This window comes from Pavona decussata, unplaced genomic scaffold (genome assembly GCF_977016875.1).
Source record: "Pavona decussata unplaced genomic scaffold, jaPavDecu1.1 SCAFFOLD_58, whole genome shotgun sequence".
Taxonomy (NCBI): Eukaryota; Metazoa; Cnidaria; class Anthozoa; order Scleractinia; family Agariciidae; genus Pavona; species Pavona decussata.
In genome coordinates, this window is record NW_028145480.1 from 5,651,855 (window position 1) to 5,675,664 (window position 23,810).

The following is a 23,810-nucleotide window of genomic DNA, read 5'->3' on the forward strand; positions in this document are numbered from 1 at the left end:
TAAATCGGCAGAAAAATAAAAATATCCAGCCTGGGCCGGAAAAAAACAACATTCTTATGTGAAAAAAAGAAAGAGTGTAGGGCAACTTTCACACTTGGTGCCGGGCCGCTGAGATGCCCGGGGCAAGATGGGTCCTCAAATTTCGACAGGACGCACACATTGCTATCAAGACTATCAACAAAGCATGTTACTCGGGTACTGCAGTCAGAGAGGCAATACCACGAGGATCTTACTCCTTTGGTCAAATAAACTGTACTATACTTCACTTAGTGCCTTTCTGTTTACAAACAATGTTGTTAGTGCACCAATGGGAAAATATCAAGCAATTCCTCCCTCAGTGAATAAACTATAATCCTGCGTGATTTTTGCCCTGTAAGTCTGAACGAACACTGAGTTTCCTTTAGGGGCAATGTCAACTATCTTAAGTGTCCGACTTTGAATTAAACAATGGGCCTTGATTTCTGTGTTGCCCTCACCTTTATTTTTCTTGAGGCAATTATATCAGTGTCGATTGTTTGTACTTCAGCGCTCAATGTTTTTCGTCCGCCAACATTTCAATCCTGTAATGCCCTTTACCACGAAGCCTTACTGCCATCACTTGTCCTTGGCCGACCAATCCATGCACGTGAACGGTAAATTCTTTCAAACAAAGGCGAAAAGTGCATTGATCTTGTCATGGGTGGGAGCCCATCGGAAGCAAGTGTATCTGTCTCGTCCACAAGCAAATGAAGCGTAGCACACTCACGTCTTCCTTGGCTGAGTAGTGAGGAAAACTGTTAGCCGAAAAAGAGTTACAAAACTAAAGAAACTTGCTGAAATTGTCGCTAAATGCTTATCAATGACATCGTTTGCTCCGTAAAAGTTTCTTAAGAACAAGAATACAGCAATTTAAATTTTAATAGTGCTAAATTAAAAACATCCGGTTAGTGTGTTTTGGCCTAAATAGTTTAGGGGCTATTTTTAGGGACAGGTCAGTTCACTTCACTTGACTTATAATTTAGATGCTACCTCGTAAAGATATACATACATGATATGAAAAAAGTTCGTGCTGGGCAGGGAACTTATAGCGAACTCTAATTATTGTATTTACCCCCAAAACGTTGCAACGCCGCGGCGACATCACTAACTTCTAATCAAACCCCTAAATCCTAATGGTCACTTATTGTTATTATTGTTATTATTATTATTATTATTATTATTATTATTATTATTATTATTATTATTATTATTTGTTTCGGTTTTGTCTTTTTGGTTTGCTTTGAGCCTTCCTCTCCCCCGCCCCACTCCCCAAGTGCAAGCGCACGACATTTCGCAAGACTTAATGTAATTAGCATACATTATAACATCAGTCGACGTCATCACGAGCGAAGGATGTGTTGTTGCTGGCGATCGGAGGAGTGAAGTAATCTTCACCTATTACAAGTCCACGAATCGAATCGAAGTTAGTCAAATTTTGTTCCCAATCAGTGTAAGATGATAGAGAATCTTATTGTTTCTCTCCTTTTGCTGGGCTTCGTGCGAGATTCGATTGAAAGCCAACCTGTTCCGGTGTCCGTGAGTGGCGAAGATCAAGCGACCGATAGAACGTTTCGCCAACGACACGCGATTTGCCAGTTTCTTTGTTCATACAGGAGGAATAAGCACTTTGAAAAGGTACGTAAGGAGCGTAATTTCTAACTACAGCATGGTTGTTTTGTCTATTTTTCACGATCTGTTCTGTACTGAGTGCATTCATATCATCCCTCAAAACAGGCTCACAGCTTCAGTCATGTTTCAAAATGTACATTTTGATATGAGGACGTTTAAGTCAAATGAAATTTTAATTTCATCTCTGTGATAATATTTCGGGAAGAGCGCGTTTCCCCCGCATTTTTCTTTTGTTTGTTCAATAATCAATATTACGGGAAGTTGAATACATGTATAAAGCTGAAACTTTCGAGAAGAGCAATTACTGTTGATTACCGCGTGTGATGTTTACTTATCTTCGCAACACTAGATTGTTCAGCAGCATTTACTTCAAGTTTGTTGCTCGAAGTTATACATCACACCAAATGGAATTGTTCAGTGTATCTAAGCAAAACGTCTTGAAACGCAACCTTCGCGATCGTCGAGGCTATCACAGCATGAAACTGGCAAGCTGACATATATCCTGTCTACCCGGGATATTTCAACCCTTATCATTCGGAATGCATGCCAAGCACAAAAAAAAGAAGCCTGAAGCATGTTTTTTTGTTTCAATATAGCGGCAAAACCACCAAGTAAATCTTCGTGGAGAGAGACCAAACTCGTGTACTTTGTAAAGTTTGAAAGTGCGGTTTCGCCGCGGCCCTTGTTAGAAACAAGGCAGTTCGCAGAATACTAAAACGTTGCTAACAGTACAGATCGCAAAATGCCGTATGAGCAAGAGCGGAACAGTCGCACAAGGGCCCAAAAATTTGATACACAGCAAGTTGCACCGTTTTTTGCAAAGCTTGAGTGAAGCAGAGCTTAATGTACATTGAACACAATGTACGTTCGTGATAACGCTTTTTTAATTTATTCATTGTCTTTGTTTACTCTACGTGTGGGTGTCACGCGATGTGTCAATTAACAAGATTTTCTATGGCTTTTGGTTTTATTTTGGTGAGAAGGTCATTTCTATATCGAGCGCTTTCCATATAGTATCGTGAATGTTTAGGTTTTTAAGTTTGGCACTGCAGCGTACCTTCACTGCATGAGCACCGCGTCCACCTGCATGATTTGGCTTAAGTCAGCTCCAACAGTATATTTTTATTATGTCTAGCCATTTTTGTGTTGGGTTTTGTAGCAGTTTAGCCCTATTGAGAAGACAATAACTCTGTTAGCGCACGTAGATACCGGCCACTAAAAGGATTATTTGCAAAGAAGCTTGTTTTGTTCTTGTGGGAATGCGATATGGCTGATTGCAAAGAAACATCGGGAAACATTTTTTGATCGATTGGATGTTTTGTATTTGTTGCATTTCAGTAGCTTTTAAGCCCTTATATTTTTAGCAATTTAAAAATGTTTGTTGCGACAAAAACAAAGAAACTTGTTTTGTTTTTGTGGGGATTCGATACGGGTGATTGAAAAGAAAATTCGAGAAACATTGTTTTTTTTTAATCATAGGTTGCTTTGTATTTGTTGCGTTTCAGTGGTTATAGCACTGATATTTTTAGAAATTTGAAACTGTTTGTTGTGCTAGGCCCAAGAAATATTTCTGACATATTGATAACTAGTTTTAGAATGTTTCATAAGAAGACGAAATTAAGGGGGAAGGTAATGCACTTTAGAGAAAAATTAATGAAAAAACTATAGGTTTGAAGATGATTCGGTTGAAAATCTAATTAGCATTTGAGACTGGAAACCAAAAATATCAACCCCAAATATGCCCTTTAGTGTAGAAAAAGGGTTTTGTTTTCTAACAATATTTCTCATTTCATAAGAATTAAACTGAATTGCCCAAAATCGTTCGAACGTGCTCCAGCGAGTTTTTAAATATTGTTTGTTTGTTTGAAATTTTTAATCAGACTGATCCCCTCTAGACAGGGAGAAGTCATGAAACTTTGGTCCGCGCAAATTCAGTGTCATATCAGGGACCACCAGGGGCCTATTGATTCTTTGAGAGAGGTTATTGAATTTTTGACAGCATTAATTTGGTCAAATAGAAGTTCCGTACACCAAAAGGCGCCAGTAGTTAGTTAGAGACTCGGGAAGTAGAAAGGAACTCTGACTTATCTCGATTCTTTTGTTTTTAGGTGAATTTGTATTTCATATAGTTTCACTTATATATAGGAAATGGTATTTGATTTGAGAAATTGGTCGCTCGCCAGTTTTAATAAAGAAACCACGCTCTGTTAGCTGCGAAGATAAATCGGTTGGATCGGAGTGAAGTGACCAATTACAAACGTTTTACATCGATCACAAAACAAACATTTGTTATCTACTTACCCAAAGAATATAGAGCAATAATTCATTTTATCTGTATGTTTGTAAAATTCACCCCGTTAATTTACATATTTCATTTTGCCTGCGGTTTGCTAATTAAAGCTGTTTTGTGGATGGTTTTATTAAACATCTGAAACACTTACACTGTAACACCCACACTGTCGTTTTAATAAATGTTTAATGAAGGAGCTCGGAGAACTTCCTCAAAATCAAAATGTGACAAACAAAAAATAGAACTGAACGCAGAGGAAGTGTTGATCTGATTCGAAAGTGCATCCGTGGTACGAGAGTTGGGTGTATTTGTATTAAGCTAATGTTTTTGTTCTAAATAGAAGAGTCGTGTAATAACTAATGTTTGTTTTATCAACAGAGTTGATAACTAAACGTAAATTGGCCACCGTGAAGGGATTCGACAGCTGACGTCGAGCGTTAGCCCCTCCTCAGAGCGAATCGCTGACGGAGGGCTAACGCTCGGGGCCCAGTTGCTCGAAGCGTGGTTAGCGCTAACCATTGGTTAAGAGGTATTAAAACCTATAGGTTGTCATGGCATTTAACCCGGGTTAGCGCTAACCATGCTTCGAGCAACTGGGCCCGGAACGTCAGCACTCAAACCTCTTCATGGCGGCCAATTATTCCTTAGTCATCAACTCTTTTGATGAACCAAACATTATTGTCTACTCCCCTCCCCACCCGCAGCAGTTTGTTTAGAAACTAACCCCCTTATGAAGTGTAATAACCAGCCCGGTTTTCGAAAGTTTAAGCTAACCGCCCAGACTAGAGCATTATTACGCGTCAGTCTTTGCCTTTTTTGGTCCGAAATGTGCTAAATTTATATCGAAGTCGATCGCGCATTCACGAATTGCTTCTAAAACACCTAAGGGCACGATTTGAATTTGCATACGAAACACGAACCGCGATCAATCAGACTAGCCAATTTTACTAACATGTTTTTCTCTTCGTAGAAGTTGGAAAATCCGTCTAACTATTATTGACATTCAATTCATTTCTATCTTGGCCATTCGTATTGTCAGATTCATTAATGCTGGTATGATTAGGTTTTCACTGACGCAAGTGTGGTTTTTGGCTTTTCAAAACGATTTTCAAAATAGATGGCATGGAATCGTTGATTAAAAAGTTAACCATCGTTCATATTCAATGCATCACAATTTAATTCGCACACGGAAAACGCTGAAATTATTCAGTTTCTTATTTGCAAAGGAGCAATTTCCTAGCGTGCGTAAAATCGGTTTTAGACGGCAGTTTTCAGCATCATCCGGGGTCAGAAATCTTGTGATACTATAAAAAGTACAGGTGCACATTTACTAGCGATGGCGCGATCGCGGTGGTTGGCGATCATGTGAAAACCACGTGCCCGCCTAATAGATGTATTAGAGTCGTGAGTTGTGTATCTTTAACCTTACGGGCAGAGCCCCCTTCCATCCTTCTAAAATAAATTAGGATGAGGAGTTTTCTAAATAGGCCCCAAGACCGGGCTCTGCTCCCAGGGTACGCATATGCAGTGCATGTTATTCTTCCCTGCTGGGTTGTTCCTTTGTAGTTATATTTTTCTGCGCCACCCGAGCTCCTTGGGAGACTTGGCCTGTGAGAGACCAATCAGACCACGGCTTTCTTTATATCCTGCAGCTGTTACTATGAGGGGATGTTGGGAAAATATCATCGTTTTGGGGGGTGGAGGGTTAGGTAATTTTTTCAGGACAATTTTTTTCTAAGAGGGGGGAGGGATGGGGATGCGTACATTGCATGAATTTTCTTTTACTAGTTAGCAAGATATTCTTTACTTCATTTCTCTGTACACGATCTGTTTTCTCCTGCAAAAACTTTGTAGGAATTATGTTAGTATTTACCCACCCCTCTCTCAAAAAGTGGTCAAAAAACTGGTCTCTCACTTACACTAACCGCAACAGTTTTCGGCAATCTGATTGGTTCTCTGGTCAAGGGATCTGGTCAACGCCGCATACCATCATTACGTTTTTTTTAGAAAGTGCACACTTTCAATTTCAGAATAGAAAAACGTACTTGTGTTTATTTTCCTAATTATTCTCCTGTTAATAGATACATCATATATACCAACTTTATTTCTATTCGACTTGCAAAATAGCACACAGTCATGTAAATGTAACAGTTATGTCTTCAACGAACTCAAAGTGCGCGCCGTATAATTTCTTAGGATACTAACCTGTCAGATAGAAAATTGACAGGCATCTCATAAACGGCACTTGATTCATGACACTGCTTTTCTTTATTCCAGGAAACATCATCTAATTTATGCTCCAGGGAATGTGCCCGTCGCAAAAGAGCAGGTAGAAACGACATCCTGTACCTTCACCCAGTAAAATCCCCCTCTTTAAAAAAAAAATCGCCAAAAAGCGAGCAGGGAATGTGCTTTTGTTTAGGGTAATTCCATTGAATTGCATTGCGCATTTTTACTTCCCTGCCAAGAAATTCATCTTTCATTGCCGATTATGCTTCATACATTCTATGTATGTTTTTTTTTTTAATTTCTGCTTTATCTATGTAACTTCTGTTACCACCGAACATGGCAATAACTGATCAAATAAACTCATTTTTGAAAGGCGAATGTTAGTTACAAGCGATTATGGGGTAAATTAAGTGGATCGCAGCTCCTTCGCGGACATGTTGACCTATCTTTTTTGTTACATTTCTCGCAATAATACATAGTATTGACCAATCACAGAAAGTTCTTTGCGGTTGCCCGGAATAACAGCGTTTCTCTTTCTTTCAGCAGAAAGCTTACCTTTCCTTGAATTAATAACAAAATCGAAACAACCAAGACCAAGACCAAGATCAAGGCGGGACACTAACAGTGCGGACGAGAAAGGTCCACCAAACTTATGCTGGCAATTTTAAAGTTGTATATGTTTACGATTTAATTTGAGATTATTTAAAGGGACCTCTACTCCAAAAACAAATGGACGGTTTATTGTTGGGAATAGTGTCTACATTCTAAATTTCAGTTTTAGAAGTAGAAATAACATTCAAGTGTGCTTAAAATTAGATATGATTGTCGCCTATTTTCGCTTTTAAATTTCCCGGGCGCCGCCATCTCGGATTTCATGACGTAATACGGTTGCTCTGTTGTTTCACACAAAAGAACTTCTGCTTATTAACTATAGCGGCAACCGCGGTTGGTCCATAGTGAAACCCCTGTTTCTAAGCTTTGAAACGTAATCCAAGTTTTGCAAAATTAATTACTTGAACTGAAATTTAAACAGGCAATTAACAGCTTACAGAAAGGCTAGTACAGGTTGCAATTAGACTTCAACTCTAACTATAATTATGATATAAACAAGACAATAGACCCTTTTCCAAAATAGCGGCCAAAAATTCAAATAAGTTAAAATTAAAAACGTATACCATTACCAGCACTAGAAAGAGCACCTTTACTTTAGTAACCCTGCAAAGTTTCATCATATCAGGTGTAATATCAGCTGAGAAAATGTAATTTGAAAAATGAAAAATTTACAGACGTTTGTATGACTGAGGGTATGACGTACACCCCCAGTCATACAAACATCTGTAAATTTGTCAAATTTCATCTTACATTTCCTAAGCTGATATAACACCTAATATGCTGAAACTTTGCAAGGTTACTACCGTAAAGATGCTCTTTCCAGTGCTTGTATCAGTTTTTCATTCAGTTCAATTTTAACTCATTCAAATCTGTTGCCGCTATTTTGGAGAAGGGTCTATTCACGGCTAAACGACTGCAACCAGAAAATAGTTAGGGTTTACTAACTGGAATAACCAGGAAATAGTTTCTACGCTTTTCTATTTCAGCGAAAGCGAATAAAACAAAATCAAATAATTTCCTTCCCTCAGAAAACGCTGCGGGCGTTTAATATATTGTTCTCGGAGTTAAGTTCAAACATATTTTGATCTTACACAGCGTGTTTCAATCCTAACCGTAAAGACGGTTACGGAGCAAGGACACCCTCGAAAATTGTTGTGGATTTTGTGGAAAGAAAACCTAACTTATCTGTGAAGTGGATCAAGACATTTCACGGTAAGCTCACCAACTGATCTTGGCTATATTTGTAGAGCGGTTTTCAATAAGTGTCGTAAAACTAAAACCGGTTATTACTCTGACCACTCATAACAAACGTAAATGGCGCAATGAACCAATCAGAACTCGAAGAAAATACATGCAACCGGCGCCAAACGCGAGAAAACGCGTGCGAGCAAGTCACGATTGGGCTTGGCTTTGTTTTCAATTTGTCAAGAGAGTGGAATTTTTGGCAGCCAATGACAGCGTAGTAAAGCAAAGCCAAAGAAAACGCCTAAGAACTTTCGACACTCAGTTGAAAACTGCTCAAATACGGTAAGAACAGAGTAACTGTTTTACATGCTACCCTTGTGTGAATCTCACATACCCCGATGGAATCTGTTCTGCAAATAGTCCCTTTTGAACTCGTGAATTGCGCATGCGCAATAAACAAGTTATAGCAAGGGGCGGGGGGGGAGGGTCTTGGTCGATCGATAGGTCGTAAACTTTATATTAATTTAATCGGAATTAGGGATAGTAACGCGAGCGGAACACGCAAGGTACACGCCATAATTGCCTTCCGTGAGGAGACATGACGCTCCCACTGCGCGTTCCATATACTATCAGGGACTACTCGCAGTCTACAGTCGACTCCCGATAACTCGAACCCCCGATAACTCGAACCCTCGCTAACTCGAACCTCGCGCTAACTCGAACCAATCTTCCTTTCCTTTCAGGTCATTTTCTATATAATTTTACCCTCGGTAACTCGAACTCCCGATGACTCGAACCTTTTTCAATTTCCCTTGAAGGTTCGAGTTATCGGGAGTGGACTGTACTATTTTTTTAGCAGCAAAAATATGTGATCAACGCAGATGCAAGGATCCTGTTCTCTGTGAAATCAGTTATGAACACTCCCTTACCACCTATAACGTTTCCAAGAAAGTTCCCCATATCATGGAGCCGAATTAAACAATATATAAAGCTTCATCCACACTAATGCGGTTTCGTTTGAAAATGCATGCGTTTTGATACGTTTTCGTCTATCGTCCACACTAAAACACCCGAAAACGCCGATGAAAACGGAGACTTTCAAAAACGGTTTCATCGTTTTGAAAACGCTTCGTTTCTAGTGTAGACAGGTGAAAACGGTGACGTAAAAAGCGTCGCATGCCAAAGTGTCCAGTCCAAATCGCAGCATTTATCCAAGATGCAGGATGGTCTTGTGATGTTAACACATGCGCAATTCCAGGTCCCAGTCGTTTTCATCGTTTTTGAGCATTTTAGTGTCAATAGATGAAAACGATACGAAAACGCTGGTGTGGATGAAAATATTTTGCTTCGTTTTCGTCGAGGCGAAAGGGTGTGAAGAGGGGAGGGGGGTTATGATGACATTTGAAATTGACCCATACATAACCTGACGTCTCCATTTTTTTATCATTTCATGATCTTGTTTAGAAACGTACCTCAACTGGACGTCGTATGCATTGATTTACCAGACTATTCGTCCCAAAATCGAAACTTGTGTACTGGTACCAAAGGTAAGTTGATAACAATGTATAAACTGTGCAGCACCTTCAACTAGATACCGTATTTATTCGATTAACCGCCCTGGGCGCTTATTTAATTTCATGTTCCTTCTTGGAGAAATCGTTTTATATTTTCCTCCTGGTGCTCTAAGAGTTATAAGAGCAATTTCTTGTTAGAGAAAACGTACCTTGTCAAATATTTGAGCAGTTTTGACAAACCGTACAGCAAAGTCTCCGTCACAGTGCCCCTTTAAGCAAAACTAACGGCAACGCCGACAATATTAGGGAGCTTAAGCAACGACGACGGCGACGGCGACGACATCGACAACGCCGCGAAACAATAGGTTTAATGAGCAAAAACAATCGCTCTGCACGTGCGTTTTGAATTTTGGTACATTTCTTTGCCGTCCTCTGCAAAACAACAACGTGAAATGACCAAATTCTAGGTTTTTTGGAGAACGTGAGCACACGACGGTGAATTTTTCATTTTCTTTCTTATCTTGAACGCCACTCCTACCAATTTGGTTCCTGGATAGTTAGCCGTTTCTGTAGAAGTTGAGCGAGTTGAAATAATCGCGAAGTAGCACAAATGAAATAAAGTTATATTTTTGGACGACGTTTTAGTTGCCGTTGTCGTCGCGGCTGCTTAAGCTTCTTATTGTCATCTGAGTCACCAATCAGTTTTGTATGTGGCGGCCTGGTCATTGTGACGCGTTGAATGTAAACTAGAGGGACGATTCTCAAGTGAAGCAAATGTCTGGAAAATTTACCGCTGTTTTGTTCACGTTCTTTATAAGAAAAATTGAAGCTAATGTTGTGCGACGTTTCGGTGTTACTTCCATCATTGTCAAGGCAACATTAGTTTTAATTTTTCTTCTGTAGTTTTTCAGTAAAGCAATAGTCATACGATGTTCTTTATAAGACCTTGAATGTGTTCATTGTCACGTTGTTGTATGCAAATGATGACATATAAATGTACCAAAACGTATAACGCCGGCACGGAGACATTATTTTGCTTAGTGCGAAGCGAAAATTTCAGTTTAATGGGTGCTTTAAGCACAAAGGAATATTCTGCTCTCCTTTGCCCAAAAAGAAATCGAGAGACCTTGTGGTGGGTAAACAAGTCGTTAAACATATCAGTTTCCAGACCCAGACATGCCCCTAATAAAAGCTAGAGGGGTCCTAATTTGCAGACCCATATTAAAAATCTCAAAAATTTCTGCCTGGTGATGCACAACAACAACAAAACCAGATTTGAGAAAAAAAAAAAAAAAAAAACACGATGCTGAAGATGACAGTGGAGAAGTGACAGAACTGTCACTTCTTTCGGCAGAAGTGTCTGTCGAAACATTTCTTCGAGCCTCAAAAGCATCGTATGTTTTCTTTAAAATACTGTTAACTTGCTGTTATTGGACCTTTTTTATGGGTACGTTCTCCTTCATCCAACACAGTTGTATTTTGGATCAGGTGATGTAAAGCGAGAATAGTTTATCCTAGAGAACCGATTATTCGGTCTCTGATATGAGCTCCGGTTAAATGTTTATCTCTTTTGTTAAGGATCCAAAAAAGGAGTGGCAGGAGTGGATTATTAGAAATGGAGTTGGCTGGAACTATCCTGATTCCGTCTTCCTTGGGGTATGTACCGAAATGTTTGTAAAGCCGAAACAGTGGTGACATCATGGCAAGAAACTGATCTCTGCACAATGACGGTGCCTCCTTTACTACTGCCCATATGTTCTGCGCACCTCGGCGGGATGGTCCGTGAAACTCATCAAGTTTCGTAATGGCGGTGCCTGCAAAAACAAAGCATTTTTTAGCGGTTTATAACTACGTCCGAATTGCAGAAATGTAAAAAAAAATCCATAATTGTTTTGTATTTTAACGCTTGTTAGAATTATTGTCGCTAATTATCTCTGAAAAAATGCGTGGTTACCCCCAATTTTCCTTTAGGATTCCAATAGCCCTTGCTAAGATCTGCTTTTCTCGCATAGTCATAAAGTACGCAAAATACTTCTGTATTAGCAGGCACCGTCCTTAAATAGCTATGTTGCCCCCCCCCCCCCCCCAAAAAAAAGGGTATGACTTCGCCGACGCATCATCAAAAACCTTATGCCAAAATGGCTGACATTTTAATATTCTTTTGTTTACATTCAAATTAGCCCTTCTTGTCTCTTTCAAGGTAAAATATTCTATTGATTTTTGAACTTTTTGAAGGGCTAATTTGAATACGAACAAAATAATATTGGAATAGTAGCCATTTTGGAATAAGCTTTATATCGACAGCCGATTAAGATACTTGACGTGATACTGACGTTGTTTTCTGTCGTTTCCTTGTTTCAGGTGGCCACGTATCCATACAATGAGCTCACGATGAAACAGTATGGTAATTAAACATAATTTATTAATTCAACTCGTAATGTGGGCCGTTGATGCCCTTAAATTTAAATATTGAGAAATTTTAATTGACAACTGAAGTTTGGGTACAAGCGTTCCCCAGAACTGGGAGTGCAAGAAAGTAGTTTCTTTTTCGATTTCTAGGATAAATGATAACCAGTAAATGAATTGTTCGCATGATTTCAGTTTACGGATTGTCGAGTCATGAAGATCAGAGTTTTGCAATTTAGAAGGATTCACAAAGATCAACAATTCCCAAAAGAGCGAATAAATGAATGGGAGAAGTACAAAATGTGGCAATATAAACTTGAGTTCAATGCTTACATTTTCACTACACTTCAAGCTTTACCGCCTGTTTTGATTTCGTGATTGCTTAATGAAAGTCACAGGGAAATTTCTCTAGTGCTGTATATTTTTCCAAATTGTTTTGGTGCGTAAACCCCGCGTGGAAGGGTGTTTGTGGTCGCTCTATTTACTCAGACTCCTCAGTTCCCAGTCCCTATTAATATTGACAGCGCGGCAACAGAAACACGATAGTGTCGTGCCTTTTAATCTCGCCCGCTTGGAATTTTCGGCATCGTGAACTAACACACTGGTCGACGTGCAGAAATGGCCGTTTTTATACTAGAGACACATTATGCGTCTGGACGAACTATCTTCCGTTGTTTGTCTTGAAAGACGGAAGATAGTTCGCCCAGACGCATAATGCGTCTTATGCCGTCTTTATGCTAGAGACGAATAACCAGACGAACAACAAATGTTTGCCCAAGTTCGTCCAGACGGATGATGCATCCTCTAGTATAAAAACGGCTAATGACTGGGACTCCCACTGTGCATTGTGACCACACTAAACAATCGAACTTTCTATATCCCTCTGTGTCAAATAGAGAGGCTGGGAAGAAAAACTTCTCTCAAGAACTTTTCGATCCTACCGTGCCGAAATACATTAGTAAATGAGCTGGTGATTTATTATTGGTGTATTTTTAGGTCCTCCTCCGGGTGATCCGCCATCCCCACCCCCAGAAAAAGAAGGTAAGCTGTTAAAATCCGGTTTTTAGCTCAGGAGAGGGTGCTATAAGTGGTTTCACAAAACTATTTTCCGAATGAGCACGAGTTTACTCTTTCAGTAGTGTATTTTCTTTATAATATCATTTCGTTAATGCATTATATGAACAGAAGTAAGTTTCAAGTGCATGCTTGCAAGAAATCATTGCTCTGATTGAACGTTTTGTTCTCCAGTCTACTTGAGTTGCAATTTCCTAATTCGCTAAGGTTTGTCTCCCCGAAGAGTCTCTACGTTTGGCTTTGAAGAGGTCTTCGTTTCTCAATGAGCAGAAAGCTTGGCCGTGTAGAGGCCAGACCAAGTGTGTCTCCTGGTCCTACAGGTTGGATGTTGGGTGATGGGCTAATAAGCTATCCCCGTAATGAAAAGATGATTACGCAAACCTACACTGCAAAACCTTTAACAGATCAACGGAGACGACCCGAGAATGAACATAAGAGGAGGGACAGCCAAACATACAACGATGCTGGTCTGCCGAAGAATATAATTTTTTCGCGCCCAAGAAAATTATACTGATTGGGGTACCTGGAAGGATCGGCACAGGTAGCTAGACAAATGAACAGGTACAGGGAGTTAACCGCAATAGTCATGTTCGCAAATAGATGGGCCTGTTTATTGGTAACTTTAGTTGAAGGAAGAATAGTCGGCGTTTAAACGTTTTATAGAACTGATAACTTGGAATGATCTCAGTTGATAAAAAAAACCATGAGCAGTGACTGAATGTGTCATCATTATCGTTAAGTGATACATAGCTGTTAAAGTAACGTATTTTTTTCTGACAGGTCCCACCGACAAAGTCATAGTCGCCATTATAGGTGTAGCTGCTGGTCTTGTGTTGCTCCTCGTTTTAATTCTGGTTTATCGAAAGCGGATCAGCTTGTGCCCGAATTGTTCGCCAGGTTAGTGAACCAGTGATTGTTTGTACGTCTTTACTTACTTGACACATTCAAGGGGGTTCTAATAACATTTGAGTAAGTGGATCATGAAAGCCTTAGCGCTTGACGGCATTCCATGGGCTCCTGTGCAAGGGCATTCGGACGAAAGGCGGTTGAGTAATACTTTCCTGAGGTGCTGTTTGTTATGTTGTTCAAGGTTTTCAGGTCTATGGATGGAATCCCAAAGTTTGTCCATTGAAATGACCAACTACTGAACAGTACTTTCATGTCGGGTGCTCTTAATTATTCTGTACAAGGTGTCACTAACGTGCAATTCTGTAAAGAAATGAAATGAAAGCCATGGAGCAATCTTTCCTGTGGTACGGTTTGTTATGCAATACTATGCAATACCAAGGTGGTTCCAGTGCCAAAGTCTGTGGAGAAAACCTTAATGTGCGATTTCCCATTTCCTTACTAGCTAGCCTAACGCTCAGCAGAAAATACATGGGTTCACTTTGGCTCGGTCGTTGACATGATTTTGTTTCATTTCTGTTCATTATGATCAACAGTCAGCAACGAGAGAGATGTTTCTGAGATTTCCAGAATCAACAATTCATGTTGCACAGGTAAGATAGACATTGATATCTCTATTCTTATGAAGTCGGTAATGTAGAAGTATTATACTATGTCACTCACTCCTGTGAAGTAGCGAATGAACCACATAGCGCCTCAACAACCCTCCACCTTTCCTGTCTGTCATGAATTCCTGCCCTCCCTGCTTCATCGAGCGAGACTGACATGATCGGCAAGTCTCTGGCGAGTGCCCCTTCAGCGCATACGTTGTCTTTCTGGTCTGCTTCCCCCGAGTGGTTCCCAGAAGAGGCGTCTTCGAGGTAGCCGCGCCGGTGCCATTCAGACGACATACCCCACCCATGTCAGTCGTTTCCTTTGGAAGAGAACAGTAAGCGGTGATGTGGTTGGCATAACTTGCTTGTCTCCGTACAAACGTTCATAAAATTTCAGACTTAAAACGATATCTTTGTTATTTTAAAGATGAGCGTCGCAAACTTGGCCTTTTTTTTTCACTAATTTTAAGGTGCTCTTTCCAGCGGTCTCAATGGTTTTTTCGTTAGCTCGCCTACATCAAAATTTTGAATTACCGAAATAAAGGATAAATAAATAAATAAATAAATAAATAAATAAATAAATAAATAAATAAATAAATAGATAAATAAATTGGGTTAGGTTCTGCATTAATGACCCTGGACATCGTCTCTCTAGGCATGAAACTTCTCCGTTCTGTCTCTCTCTCCAACCACGTATTTTAAGGGTACCAGCAGAAATTCTATTTGGGGGGTGGGGGATGGGGAGGGCCTTCCATTCCATCGGACATCCCATTCAGGAGGGGTTAGGGGAGTTATAACCCTGGTTGCTTTGTGCTACAGTGGTACGACCGAGTGGGTCACCTGTGCTCCGACTGTGAATTTATTTAGTTGGCCTGTGGCTGGTTACATCATGATTAGAAATCCGTTTTTTACTTCACACAGAGGAACGCGAAGAAAACGACAATGTACACAGGTATCCAATGATAAACAATGACCTAAGGTTACCAGGTAAGAGACAACGAAACGGCTCTATAGTCTTTAAAACCTAACGTGAGATCAGTGTATAATTTCTCCTGTAATACTTACCGCCTGATCAAACGCACAGGCTATGAGAATAAAGGGAAATATTCAGGGATGGCGCCTTTCTTTTTTTTCGTTTTTGTTTCCATCATGTTATATAATTTCAAGAGTTCATAACAAAATTATGGTTCAAAAATCTCAAGAATCTAAGATCTAACCTGATTGCTTTAACAAAGACACGTGTTGTTTGAGCTGCGGTTGAAAATGGATCGAGGTTAGCGAGGCCAAGCCCCTTCGATAGCACAACCATAACAGACTGCGAAACAGTCGTTTTTTCTCATGAAAATCACAGAGAGAGACGTGCGTAGTCTCGATTACCAGCCGCTGTTCGGGTAATGAGCCCACGCTCGGGGAAGAAAGCCGGACCCGAGGGAGCGGCGGGAATCGAGCCTCGACGCGCGCGAACTTGCGAGGCGCGAAACGTGGATTCTCGCTCGCTTTCATAAGACAGACCAAGGCCAAAAAAAAAAAAACCGGACTATTTTGCAGTCTAATAGTGCCACGTCTTGTTTATCCTATCTATTTGAAACTAACAAGTACACACTCAGTGTCCGTGTGCTATTTTACTGAATTTTGGTTGGAGCCTCGACGTAACGAACCCTCAATATAACGAAATTTACCTAGTCCCTTGACAATTTGTTAAATCGAGGTTCCACTGTATAAATAATTTAATCCTGGTGATGGAAATGGGTTAAAATTATAAAAAGAAAGATGGCTCAGTCATGGCCTAACTTGACCTAAGTGGGAGGGGCGGACGGGAAAATTTTCGACAGGCAAAACTGCGAACGCAAAGTTGATTCAGTTGTTTTAACACGGCTCCATGCAGCTCTGTTTCACTGCTGCGATTTTGTCATTAATTTTTGTAAGAAGAAAGACTTACCTGCTCGACCTGAAGCGAAAAATTAATGTTGAAAGCCTTTGATAGATGGTCAACCTTATGACAATATAACATCCCTCAAACAGGCAAGAGGCAGTCGCATAAACGTAATGACAACTGAACATTTTAGGACTGAACATCTTAAAACGTACCACGATACCGACCAGGACCCTTTTGTTCAAAGAGCGTATAACTTTAATAAGCGGATAAAATGTATTGGTTGGAATACATTTCATCCGATGTATAGCGATCTGACCACTGGATAGAGTTATCCGCTTTGTCAACAACCGGGACCTGGCCACTTAATTCAGAGCCCACGTCAACTTAACGTTTTCTAACGCTTCAACCTCTATTACTAGGGAGTGAATTCTTCTACGCGTGCTACTACCCAGAAAACGAGAAATTCCAGTTTCAGGTGGCATCTGTCGTGAACTACTTTAGACAGAATGGCTACAGAGTTGTGATGGATGTGATGAACTGTAACGAGCTCGTGAATCTTGGCCCGACTCGTTGGGCGGAACAGCAAATCAAAAAAGCGTGCAAAATACTCGTGTTTCTGTCACCGGGACTGTTGCGTTTGGGTGGAACTGTTGATGAAGACTCACAATGTTCTAATCAGGTATAGTGGGGTCGCTTTTCGTATTGACATTAAAACTTAGGCTGTGTTCACACGGAACTAGTTGTAAATGAATCCGGTCTAAAAGAGGGACCAAATAAGCCTCTTGTTCACACAGGACCACCCATCCCCTTGACGAACCGGTCCGAGTTTGGTAAGCTGCTAAAAAGCAGGTTCAGTTTTGGAAGCGTTCCTGTTCCAAATGGAACCAGTGCAGTGTAAACACCTAGGTCGGTTTGTTTTGGTACCAAAAGTGTAATTTGAGCTTAGGTGCTAGGTTTAAAATTTGTTGCGTTTTGACTGATTAAAGAGGGATTTAGGGCTACAGGACGTCAGGGCTCCATTGTTTCTTTAGGGCCACAATTCAGCATTGTTGTTCGGGTTTCAAGTAGAACAAGGCTTTGGGCCCAGGGTAATGAGTTCCTGGCCCCAGGCGCCATGGCAAAAATGACCTCCTCGTCCTTTGGGACCCTAATTAAATTAACTCCAGCTTGACCTCTTCATAACCTTTTTTCTCCACAGGAAAATGAGCGGGTCTGGTATGAACTCAGCTTACTTCGAACAATTTACTCACAGACTCACTCAGCCGCCAGGATGGTGTGCATTGTTCTCCCCCAAAAGGTGGCCATTGACCCGCATGATCTACCGCTGTGGGCGGAACTGAAATACAGATGGCCCGAGGACAAGAGGAAAATTTTAAATCGTTTAAACGACAGACCTTTTATCCTACCGTTGTAGAAATCTTTTATAACTGTTACTTATACTTCTTTGATTTCAAAGGTGTCAGCACTTTTGCGTTTTGGTGTAAAATTTTGGTCGTGTAACAACGGCTGGTACACATGTTATGTAAATGAATGTAAGAACTCCCAATAATAGTCAGCCCATTTTACAGCTGTGTGCTTAGTGACCTGGCCTTGGATTGTAAGCGAGGCTGGGGGTGACCTTTTCATATGTAAATGCAAACTAGTTAGCATAAGAACAGCATGATCTACATATCAAAAGCAGTGAGGTCTGCATCAAAACAAGGTCACCCCCAGCCTCGCTTACAATCCAAAGCCAAGTCACTTAGCACACAACTGTAAAATGGGCTATTCCCTCCAAGACATTTGGCATCCATTGCTACCATTCACCCGTCGAGCCTAAAACCGAACCTTGTAAGCAGGCTAACACGTCAGAATTGGCAAAAACCCTAAAGCTGGAAGAAAGACAGATGACCCGAGGAAAAGTTTTAGTTTAGAACCGTTATCACGTTATCATGTATTTAAACCATTTAAGCAACAGACATTTCATCCAACCTTTATATAAGGTGATATTTTTATTAGTTTTATACGCCAATCATGTATTATACTTTATTGTGTGATATTGTAATCTTCCAATTTTTTTGCCATCAGAAATCCCGTTTGGGAATATTTCGGATTACTTTTCAAGAAATCCTGGTGAATTTCCATGGCTACATTCAAAGAACGTAAAAGTTTTAATGTATTTTTACTTCATTATTTTGCCGGGATAATCACGGCCAGCGTATTTTTTGCCTTAAGAAATACTTGGTAAATTTCTTGTGTAAAACTCCCTCTAATTTGAACGATAGATTTAGAATCGCGTTTATGGCAAACTACAAACGTGAGATTGGCGTTTATTGTTTCTTGAAAAAGTTTGTTCAAAGATGAGAATAGCGCATAATAATTATATGTCCTTTGATGCTAAGGCAAAACTACTCCATTTAATTTTGCTGAGAAACTGAAAACAGCGAGCGGCAGATGTAGGATAAATATGGTCACCTAGTCATTTCTGCCGTTTGCGTAATTTCTAAATCTCTCTCAGTTGTTGCGCTAGTGTTTAGTAGAATCGCGCCTTACGGTCATTACAGTTAACACGGACACTTTATTTAAGCCGAAGTAGATGTTCGGTCAAGTTTTCTATACAATGCATCAGTCATTTCTAGAAGTGCCCATCCCCCTCCTTTCGGGCGAATCCCCGAGCATTTACATTTTTAGAAACCAAAATGAGAAATGCCCCGCAGGGGGTGGGGGGTAAACGAGCTGTTTAAATGCCTCTCAGTACAGTTGAAAAAGAAGTTGATTTGCTCGCTTTTGGGACAGTCTCCGATAAGTCGTATTTCTCAGTATTGTTCCAGTGAACGTTCGTTCGCATTTATGTCCTCCGTATGCGTATTGCCTTTGCTGATGGACTTATAATCGAAATGAAGCAACAATGCTGTGCGGAGTTGAAAATTACGAAGCCATTAAATGCCCCGGGCAGACTAACGCTCGATCCCCGGGACGGAAAATGTGGAAAAAAGGGCACACTAATCCCCCCCCCCCCCCTTCCATCTTGAGGGGGATAGGTACCGCTAGAATGATACTTAAAACCATTTCATGTAAATAGGCCACTCCAACACAGTACGAATAGAAAAATTGAGGACACTTCATTTCCTTCGATAATTTTATGCCAGGGAAACATGATATCTTGCTTGAAGTCAATTTTCTTAGCTTTCCCTTAAAACTAAACCCGAAGGAAATTGACTTAGCCACTTAGCTGTTTCTTTATTTCTTTTTGGAAAAAATTCATCTGATATTTTCTATTTTCTCCATACAAGTTTTATAAAAATGTTCATAGTTTTTGTGGGTCTTCAGTCATGTAAGAGTGAGTGAGTGAGTGAGCGAGCGAGCGAGTGAGTGAGTGTCCGTAAACAAACAGGTCCGCAGCGCGTGCACAGCACTATCCACATGTTATGCCATTCCGTACCAATTTTTTTGGATTCGAACTGAAATAAGGACATTAAGTTCGGTTCAAGTATTAACCGTAAGTAAACATCTCAATAAAGCCACGAAAAAAAAAATTGAAACGCATTCTTCTCTTTTCAAGACAACACAGCATACCTTAAAAAGCCTTTTTGCGGTCTGGCGTATCTTCTTGTACTCTACTTTCTACTTTCTGTGTTTTTTACTGCTGTCAATCATAATTACGGCGGCAACCGGCTGACCGCAAAAATACAGAAACCGACAAAGTGGATCGAAATCCGCCAATCACAGCGCACGAACATGACATTTTGATCCCGTTGATCCAAGCGTTGTTTTCTAAGAGGTCCGCTGCAGTGATTGACGGCAGTGGTTGGTTGAATCTTAAACTTCTGATTCCGCATGTCATTGAAAGGCACAGTAAGAAGTCAGTCTAGTTGGATTGGGGACTCGCGAAACTCTGACCCTTTTTCATACCAAAGTAATTTTCCGGTACCCTTTTACAGACCTGGCCTTTAAAATTTATACACATTTTCAGACCTGCGGTTTCTAGAATCCATTTTCAGAGCAAAGAAGTTAAAATCTACACCCTATCCAGAGCAATACGGCTCAAAAACCATACCTTTATGGCCGCACATACATTTCAGGTTACTGGGCAGTAACCCAATCCACCTCAAAGTAACGGAAACAGCATCGAAAAAATGAGAAACAACGGCCGCAAACTGGAAGAGGATTGTACTCGGGCCTTAATCGACCAACGTTGCAAAATAATCGAACGCGTTTCTTTCTTTTGTTTCCCACCAGCCTTGCCGGCAGCAAACGGCGTCTGTACCCCACCCCACCCCACCCCACCCCAAACGTGACAAGTTGCAACATACGGAAGTAGAGATGTCGCGTGTTGTTACGTCAAATGTTGCGTCAGTTTGACCGTGGCTTTAGTCGCACTTGACAACCTGGGGCCAGATTCACTATTGGCGATGAGTTTAACAGTCAGAAAAAGAAAATCCGAGTTCTCTCAGCAGGAGTCGAACCTAAGACCTTCGGATTACTAGTTCGAATGCTCTACCACTGAGCTACAGGAGACTCCTGTTGAGAGAGCTCGGTTTTCTTTACGGAGTATGCATGTGTCACTGACTGACGGTATACATCTATCAAGTTCTTTAAGGTGGGGGTTCACCTGAAAGTCGTTTTCACGCCGCTTAAAATCGGTCAAATGGAAATATCTTGTTCGCATTTCAAGCAATACAAAAACCCTCCATTCATTGCACAAATCAATGATTTGGGGTGTTTTATGAATGTTTGGGTGATTTTTAGGTATATTTGGAAGGAAATAATTTTTCTTGAAGGATTGGTAAAACTAAAAGAAATAAGAAATGTTGAAGATTGAGTGAAGTTTTAAAATTAGAATTTGTAGTTAATAATTAATAGACGGATACCAAGTTAGTCCACTAGAAACCTGGGGTGCTCTTGCGTGGGTATCAACTGTCTGTTAGTGTTCCAAAAATCATTTTCTTTCTTCCATCCAGTCTTAAAACCTCTTCAAATTTCACTCAAATTCAGGTAGAGCCCCGCCTTAATATACAACATGATAATTAAGGATATGATCACCCAAGGTGAATTTTCTTGATATTTTATACAATGTTCTTCCCAATACCTTTTACAAGAAAAGTATGCGGACAAGATAGGAGAATTTGTTCTTTGATATTAGGGGTTAAAGGGTTAATGGGGCTCTCTAACATAGTCATTTCACACTTCAGCAACCTTACTTAGTCAGTCATACTTTGTTTATCCATGGTTAATAGAGAGCCACACGAACAAAACAAATGAAGGGGTGCCTGGAAAAAGCACTCAGTAACTTCTGATAAACTGCTAGAATCTCCTTCCAAATTTTCTTGTTTTCGCTTGTGAAATAAAAGGAGAATTTGACCTTATATCAAGTCACATAGGGCCTTATTCAACGCACCCCTTCAAATGTACGTATATTAATCTCTTCTATCTAATATCCCACCTATTACAATAGCTAATTAAATAATGCAAACAAATTCCTGCTTTCCCAACCTTATAGCCTCCCACGCAGTCGTTTTTAGGGGAGGCCATCCCCACCTGGAAATTCAGGTTTGATCTAACAGTTGACGCTACACCATGTAGCACATCCCACTTAGAACAGCCATTCCGTAAAGTAAGGTGGACTGCTTTAGGGTTTCGACAAAACGCTGACCCTCCAACTAGCCCCCTCAGACATTCATAGTGAAAACCAATAACCGTTGAAATTATATCGCAAGTTTTGGGTTTATATTTCGTGACAAATGCGCATAAGGGATTTGCGTGTGAAAGAGTCGGCGGGGGGAGTACCCCTCCCTTCGCGGGTGTACAGAATAGGAAACAAATTAAAAAAACTGAATGCAAGACAAACTGAATAGGCTGCTTTTTACGCTGAACAACAATTAGAAACCTGCATATAGATCATTACAGTGATCCTAAGTGAAAATATGGCTGATTCATTTAGTATGAATATTCGTTGCTGTCTATTTCATGTTACGTGGTAAAGAGCTCGGAACAATTGTAGATAAGTGCTTTTTGAGATTATTATTATTATTATTATTATTATTATTATTATTATTATTAGGATATTAGATGTGAATTAGGGAGAAACGAGGACTCGGAAAAAATCCGAGTCCCAGGTGGGATTTGAACCCATGACCCTCCTTGATCTAGTCGGATGCTCTGACCACTGAGCTACTGGAGACTCTATAGTGAGCAAGGGTGCAATGTCGGTATCGACTGGAACCGCATCGCGCGGATGCACAGTCACATACTGACTCATATGAACTCACTAACAGCATTGCGTTGTCACATTAAGGCATCTAGCACATATGAACTCACTAACAGCATCACGCTGTCACATTAAGGCATGTCGAGATGCGTCCAATCAACCTCCCAAGTGAGTGTACTTAACGAAGAAAGAACGGCAATAAGCTGGAGACGCAGGTCTATCGTAAACCCACGAATGCGGGCCTTTTACTTCATTTTCAAAGTCACACCGATTTGCGCTACAAGAAGTGTCTTATCGATACAATGGTTCATCGTGCAAAGGAATTGTCCTTTACGCATCAAGCATTCGTCGATGAATGTATGCATCTAAAATCTATGTTTCATCACCTTGGTTACCCCAGTTCTTTGGTGAATGGTATCATCGACAAATGTGATAATTCCTCTTCACCAGAGGCTGAGACAAAATCTGATAAAACTTTAAGAGTCAGTATTCTGTTCAAAGATCAAGTCTCAGCGAACATGGTCAAGAGGCGAATGCGTGATCGCAGTTCAAAAATCGGCATTGGTGTACAACCAATCTACAGCAGCAAGAAACTTGAGCAAGACCTACAGCTTAAAGAGATCAAACCATGCATCGTAAATCAGCATAGCCTTGTTTACTGTGATTTGTCTAATGTGATTTGTGTGATTCAAATTACGTCGGATATACGACGCACCATTTGTTTCAACGCGTTGCTGATCATCGATACTCTGCCATTGGTCGCCACCTGAGAGATGCCCATGGGAAGATTAGCTTACTCAATGAGAGCCAATTTAGAATGCTCAAGAAGCGTAGCACGAAATGGGATTGTCTTTGTTTATGAAATGTTGTACATAAGAACAATTAGACCCAATTTAAACTCCCAGAGCGAGTCCATTAGAGCAAAACTCTTTGTTTAGCTTTCAATTTATTCATCTTTTTACTATATACACCGGATTTATTATTTTACTTTCACTTGATAATGACGTTCTGGAAACGTCGAAACGTCGTGCTATGTTTTGCAATATTTTATGGCAGATTTTTATTGTCAAATTACTACTATTATTATTATTATTATTATTATTATTATTATTGTTATTATTATGCGCAGTAAAACTATCTGTATGCACAGTATAAGAAGCAGCACAGGGCGCGTAGCGTAACCTCTGAGCCAAGCGAAACTTAATATAGCACGTGAGTAAATCAATAAAATATAGATACATATATAAAAAATATAAAATATATAAAAATATATAAATGTCATAGTCTAAAA

At 40.2% G+C, this 23,810-nt stretch overlaps 1 protein-coding gene and 1 pseudogene across 2 annotated transcripts; both read left to right on the forward strand.

Annotated features, from left to right (window-relative positions):
• The first annotated feature begins 1,344 nt into the window (after nucleotides 1-1,344).
• Nucleotides 1,345-18,490, forward strand: LOC146479884 (uncharacterized). 2 transcript variants are annotated; one of them, XM_085110751.1, is made up of 13 exons: nucleotides 1,345-1,653; nucleotides 6,215-6,266; nucleotides 6,710-6,805; nucleotides 7,874-7,990; nucleotides 9,428-9,510; nucleotides 11,056-11,133; nucleotides 11,839-11,881; nucleotides 12,880-12,924; nucleotides 13,738-13,854; nucleotides 14,400-14,456; nucleotides 15,378-15,443; nucleotides 16,752-17,011; nucleotides 17,531-18,490. In XM_085110751.1, exons 1-13 carry the CDS (start codon nucleotides 1,474-1,476, stop codon nucleotides 17,744-17,746), a joined length of 1,410 nt encoding a protein of 469 aa, XP_084966877.1. In that variant the 5' UTR covers nucleotides 1,345-1,473; the 3' UTR covers nucleotides 17,747-18,490. The 2 variants fall into 2 exon arrangements, with proteins under 2 accessions (XP_084966877.1, XP_084966878.1); XM_085110752.1 differs by having other exon boundaries at nucleotides 6,713-6,805; nucleotides 17,531-17,891.
• A 2,144-nt stretch (nucleotides 18,491-20,634) lies between these two features.
• Nucleotides 20,635-23,457, forward strand: LOC146479885 (uncharacterized; annotated as a pseudogene).
• The last annotated feature ends 353 nt before the right edge of the window (nucleotides 23,458-23,810 follow it).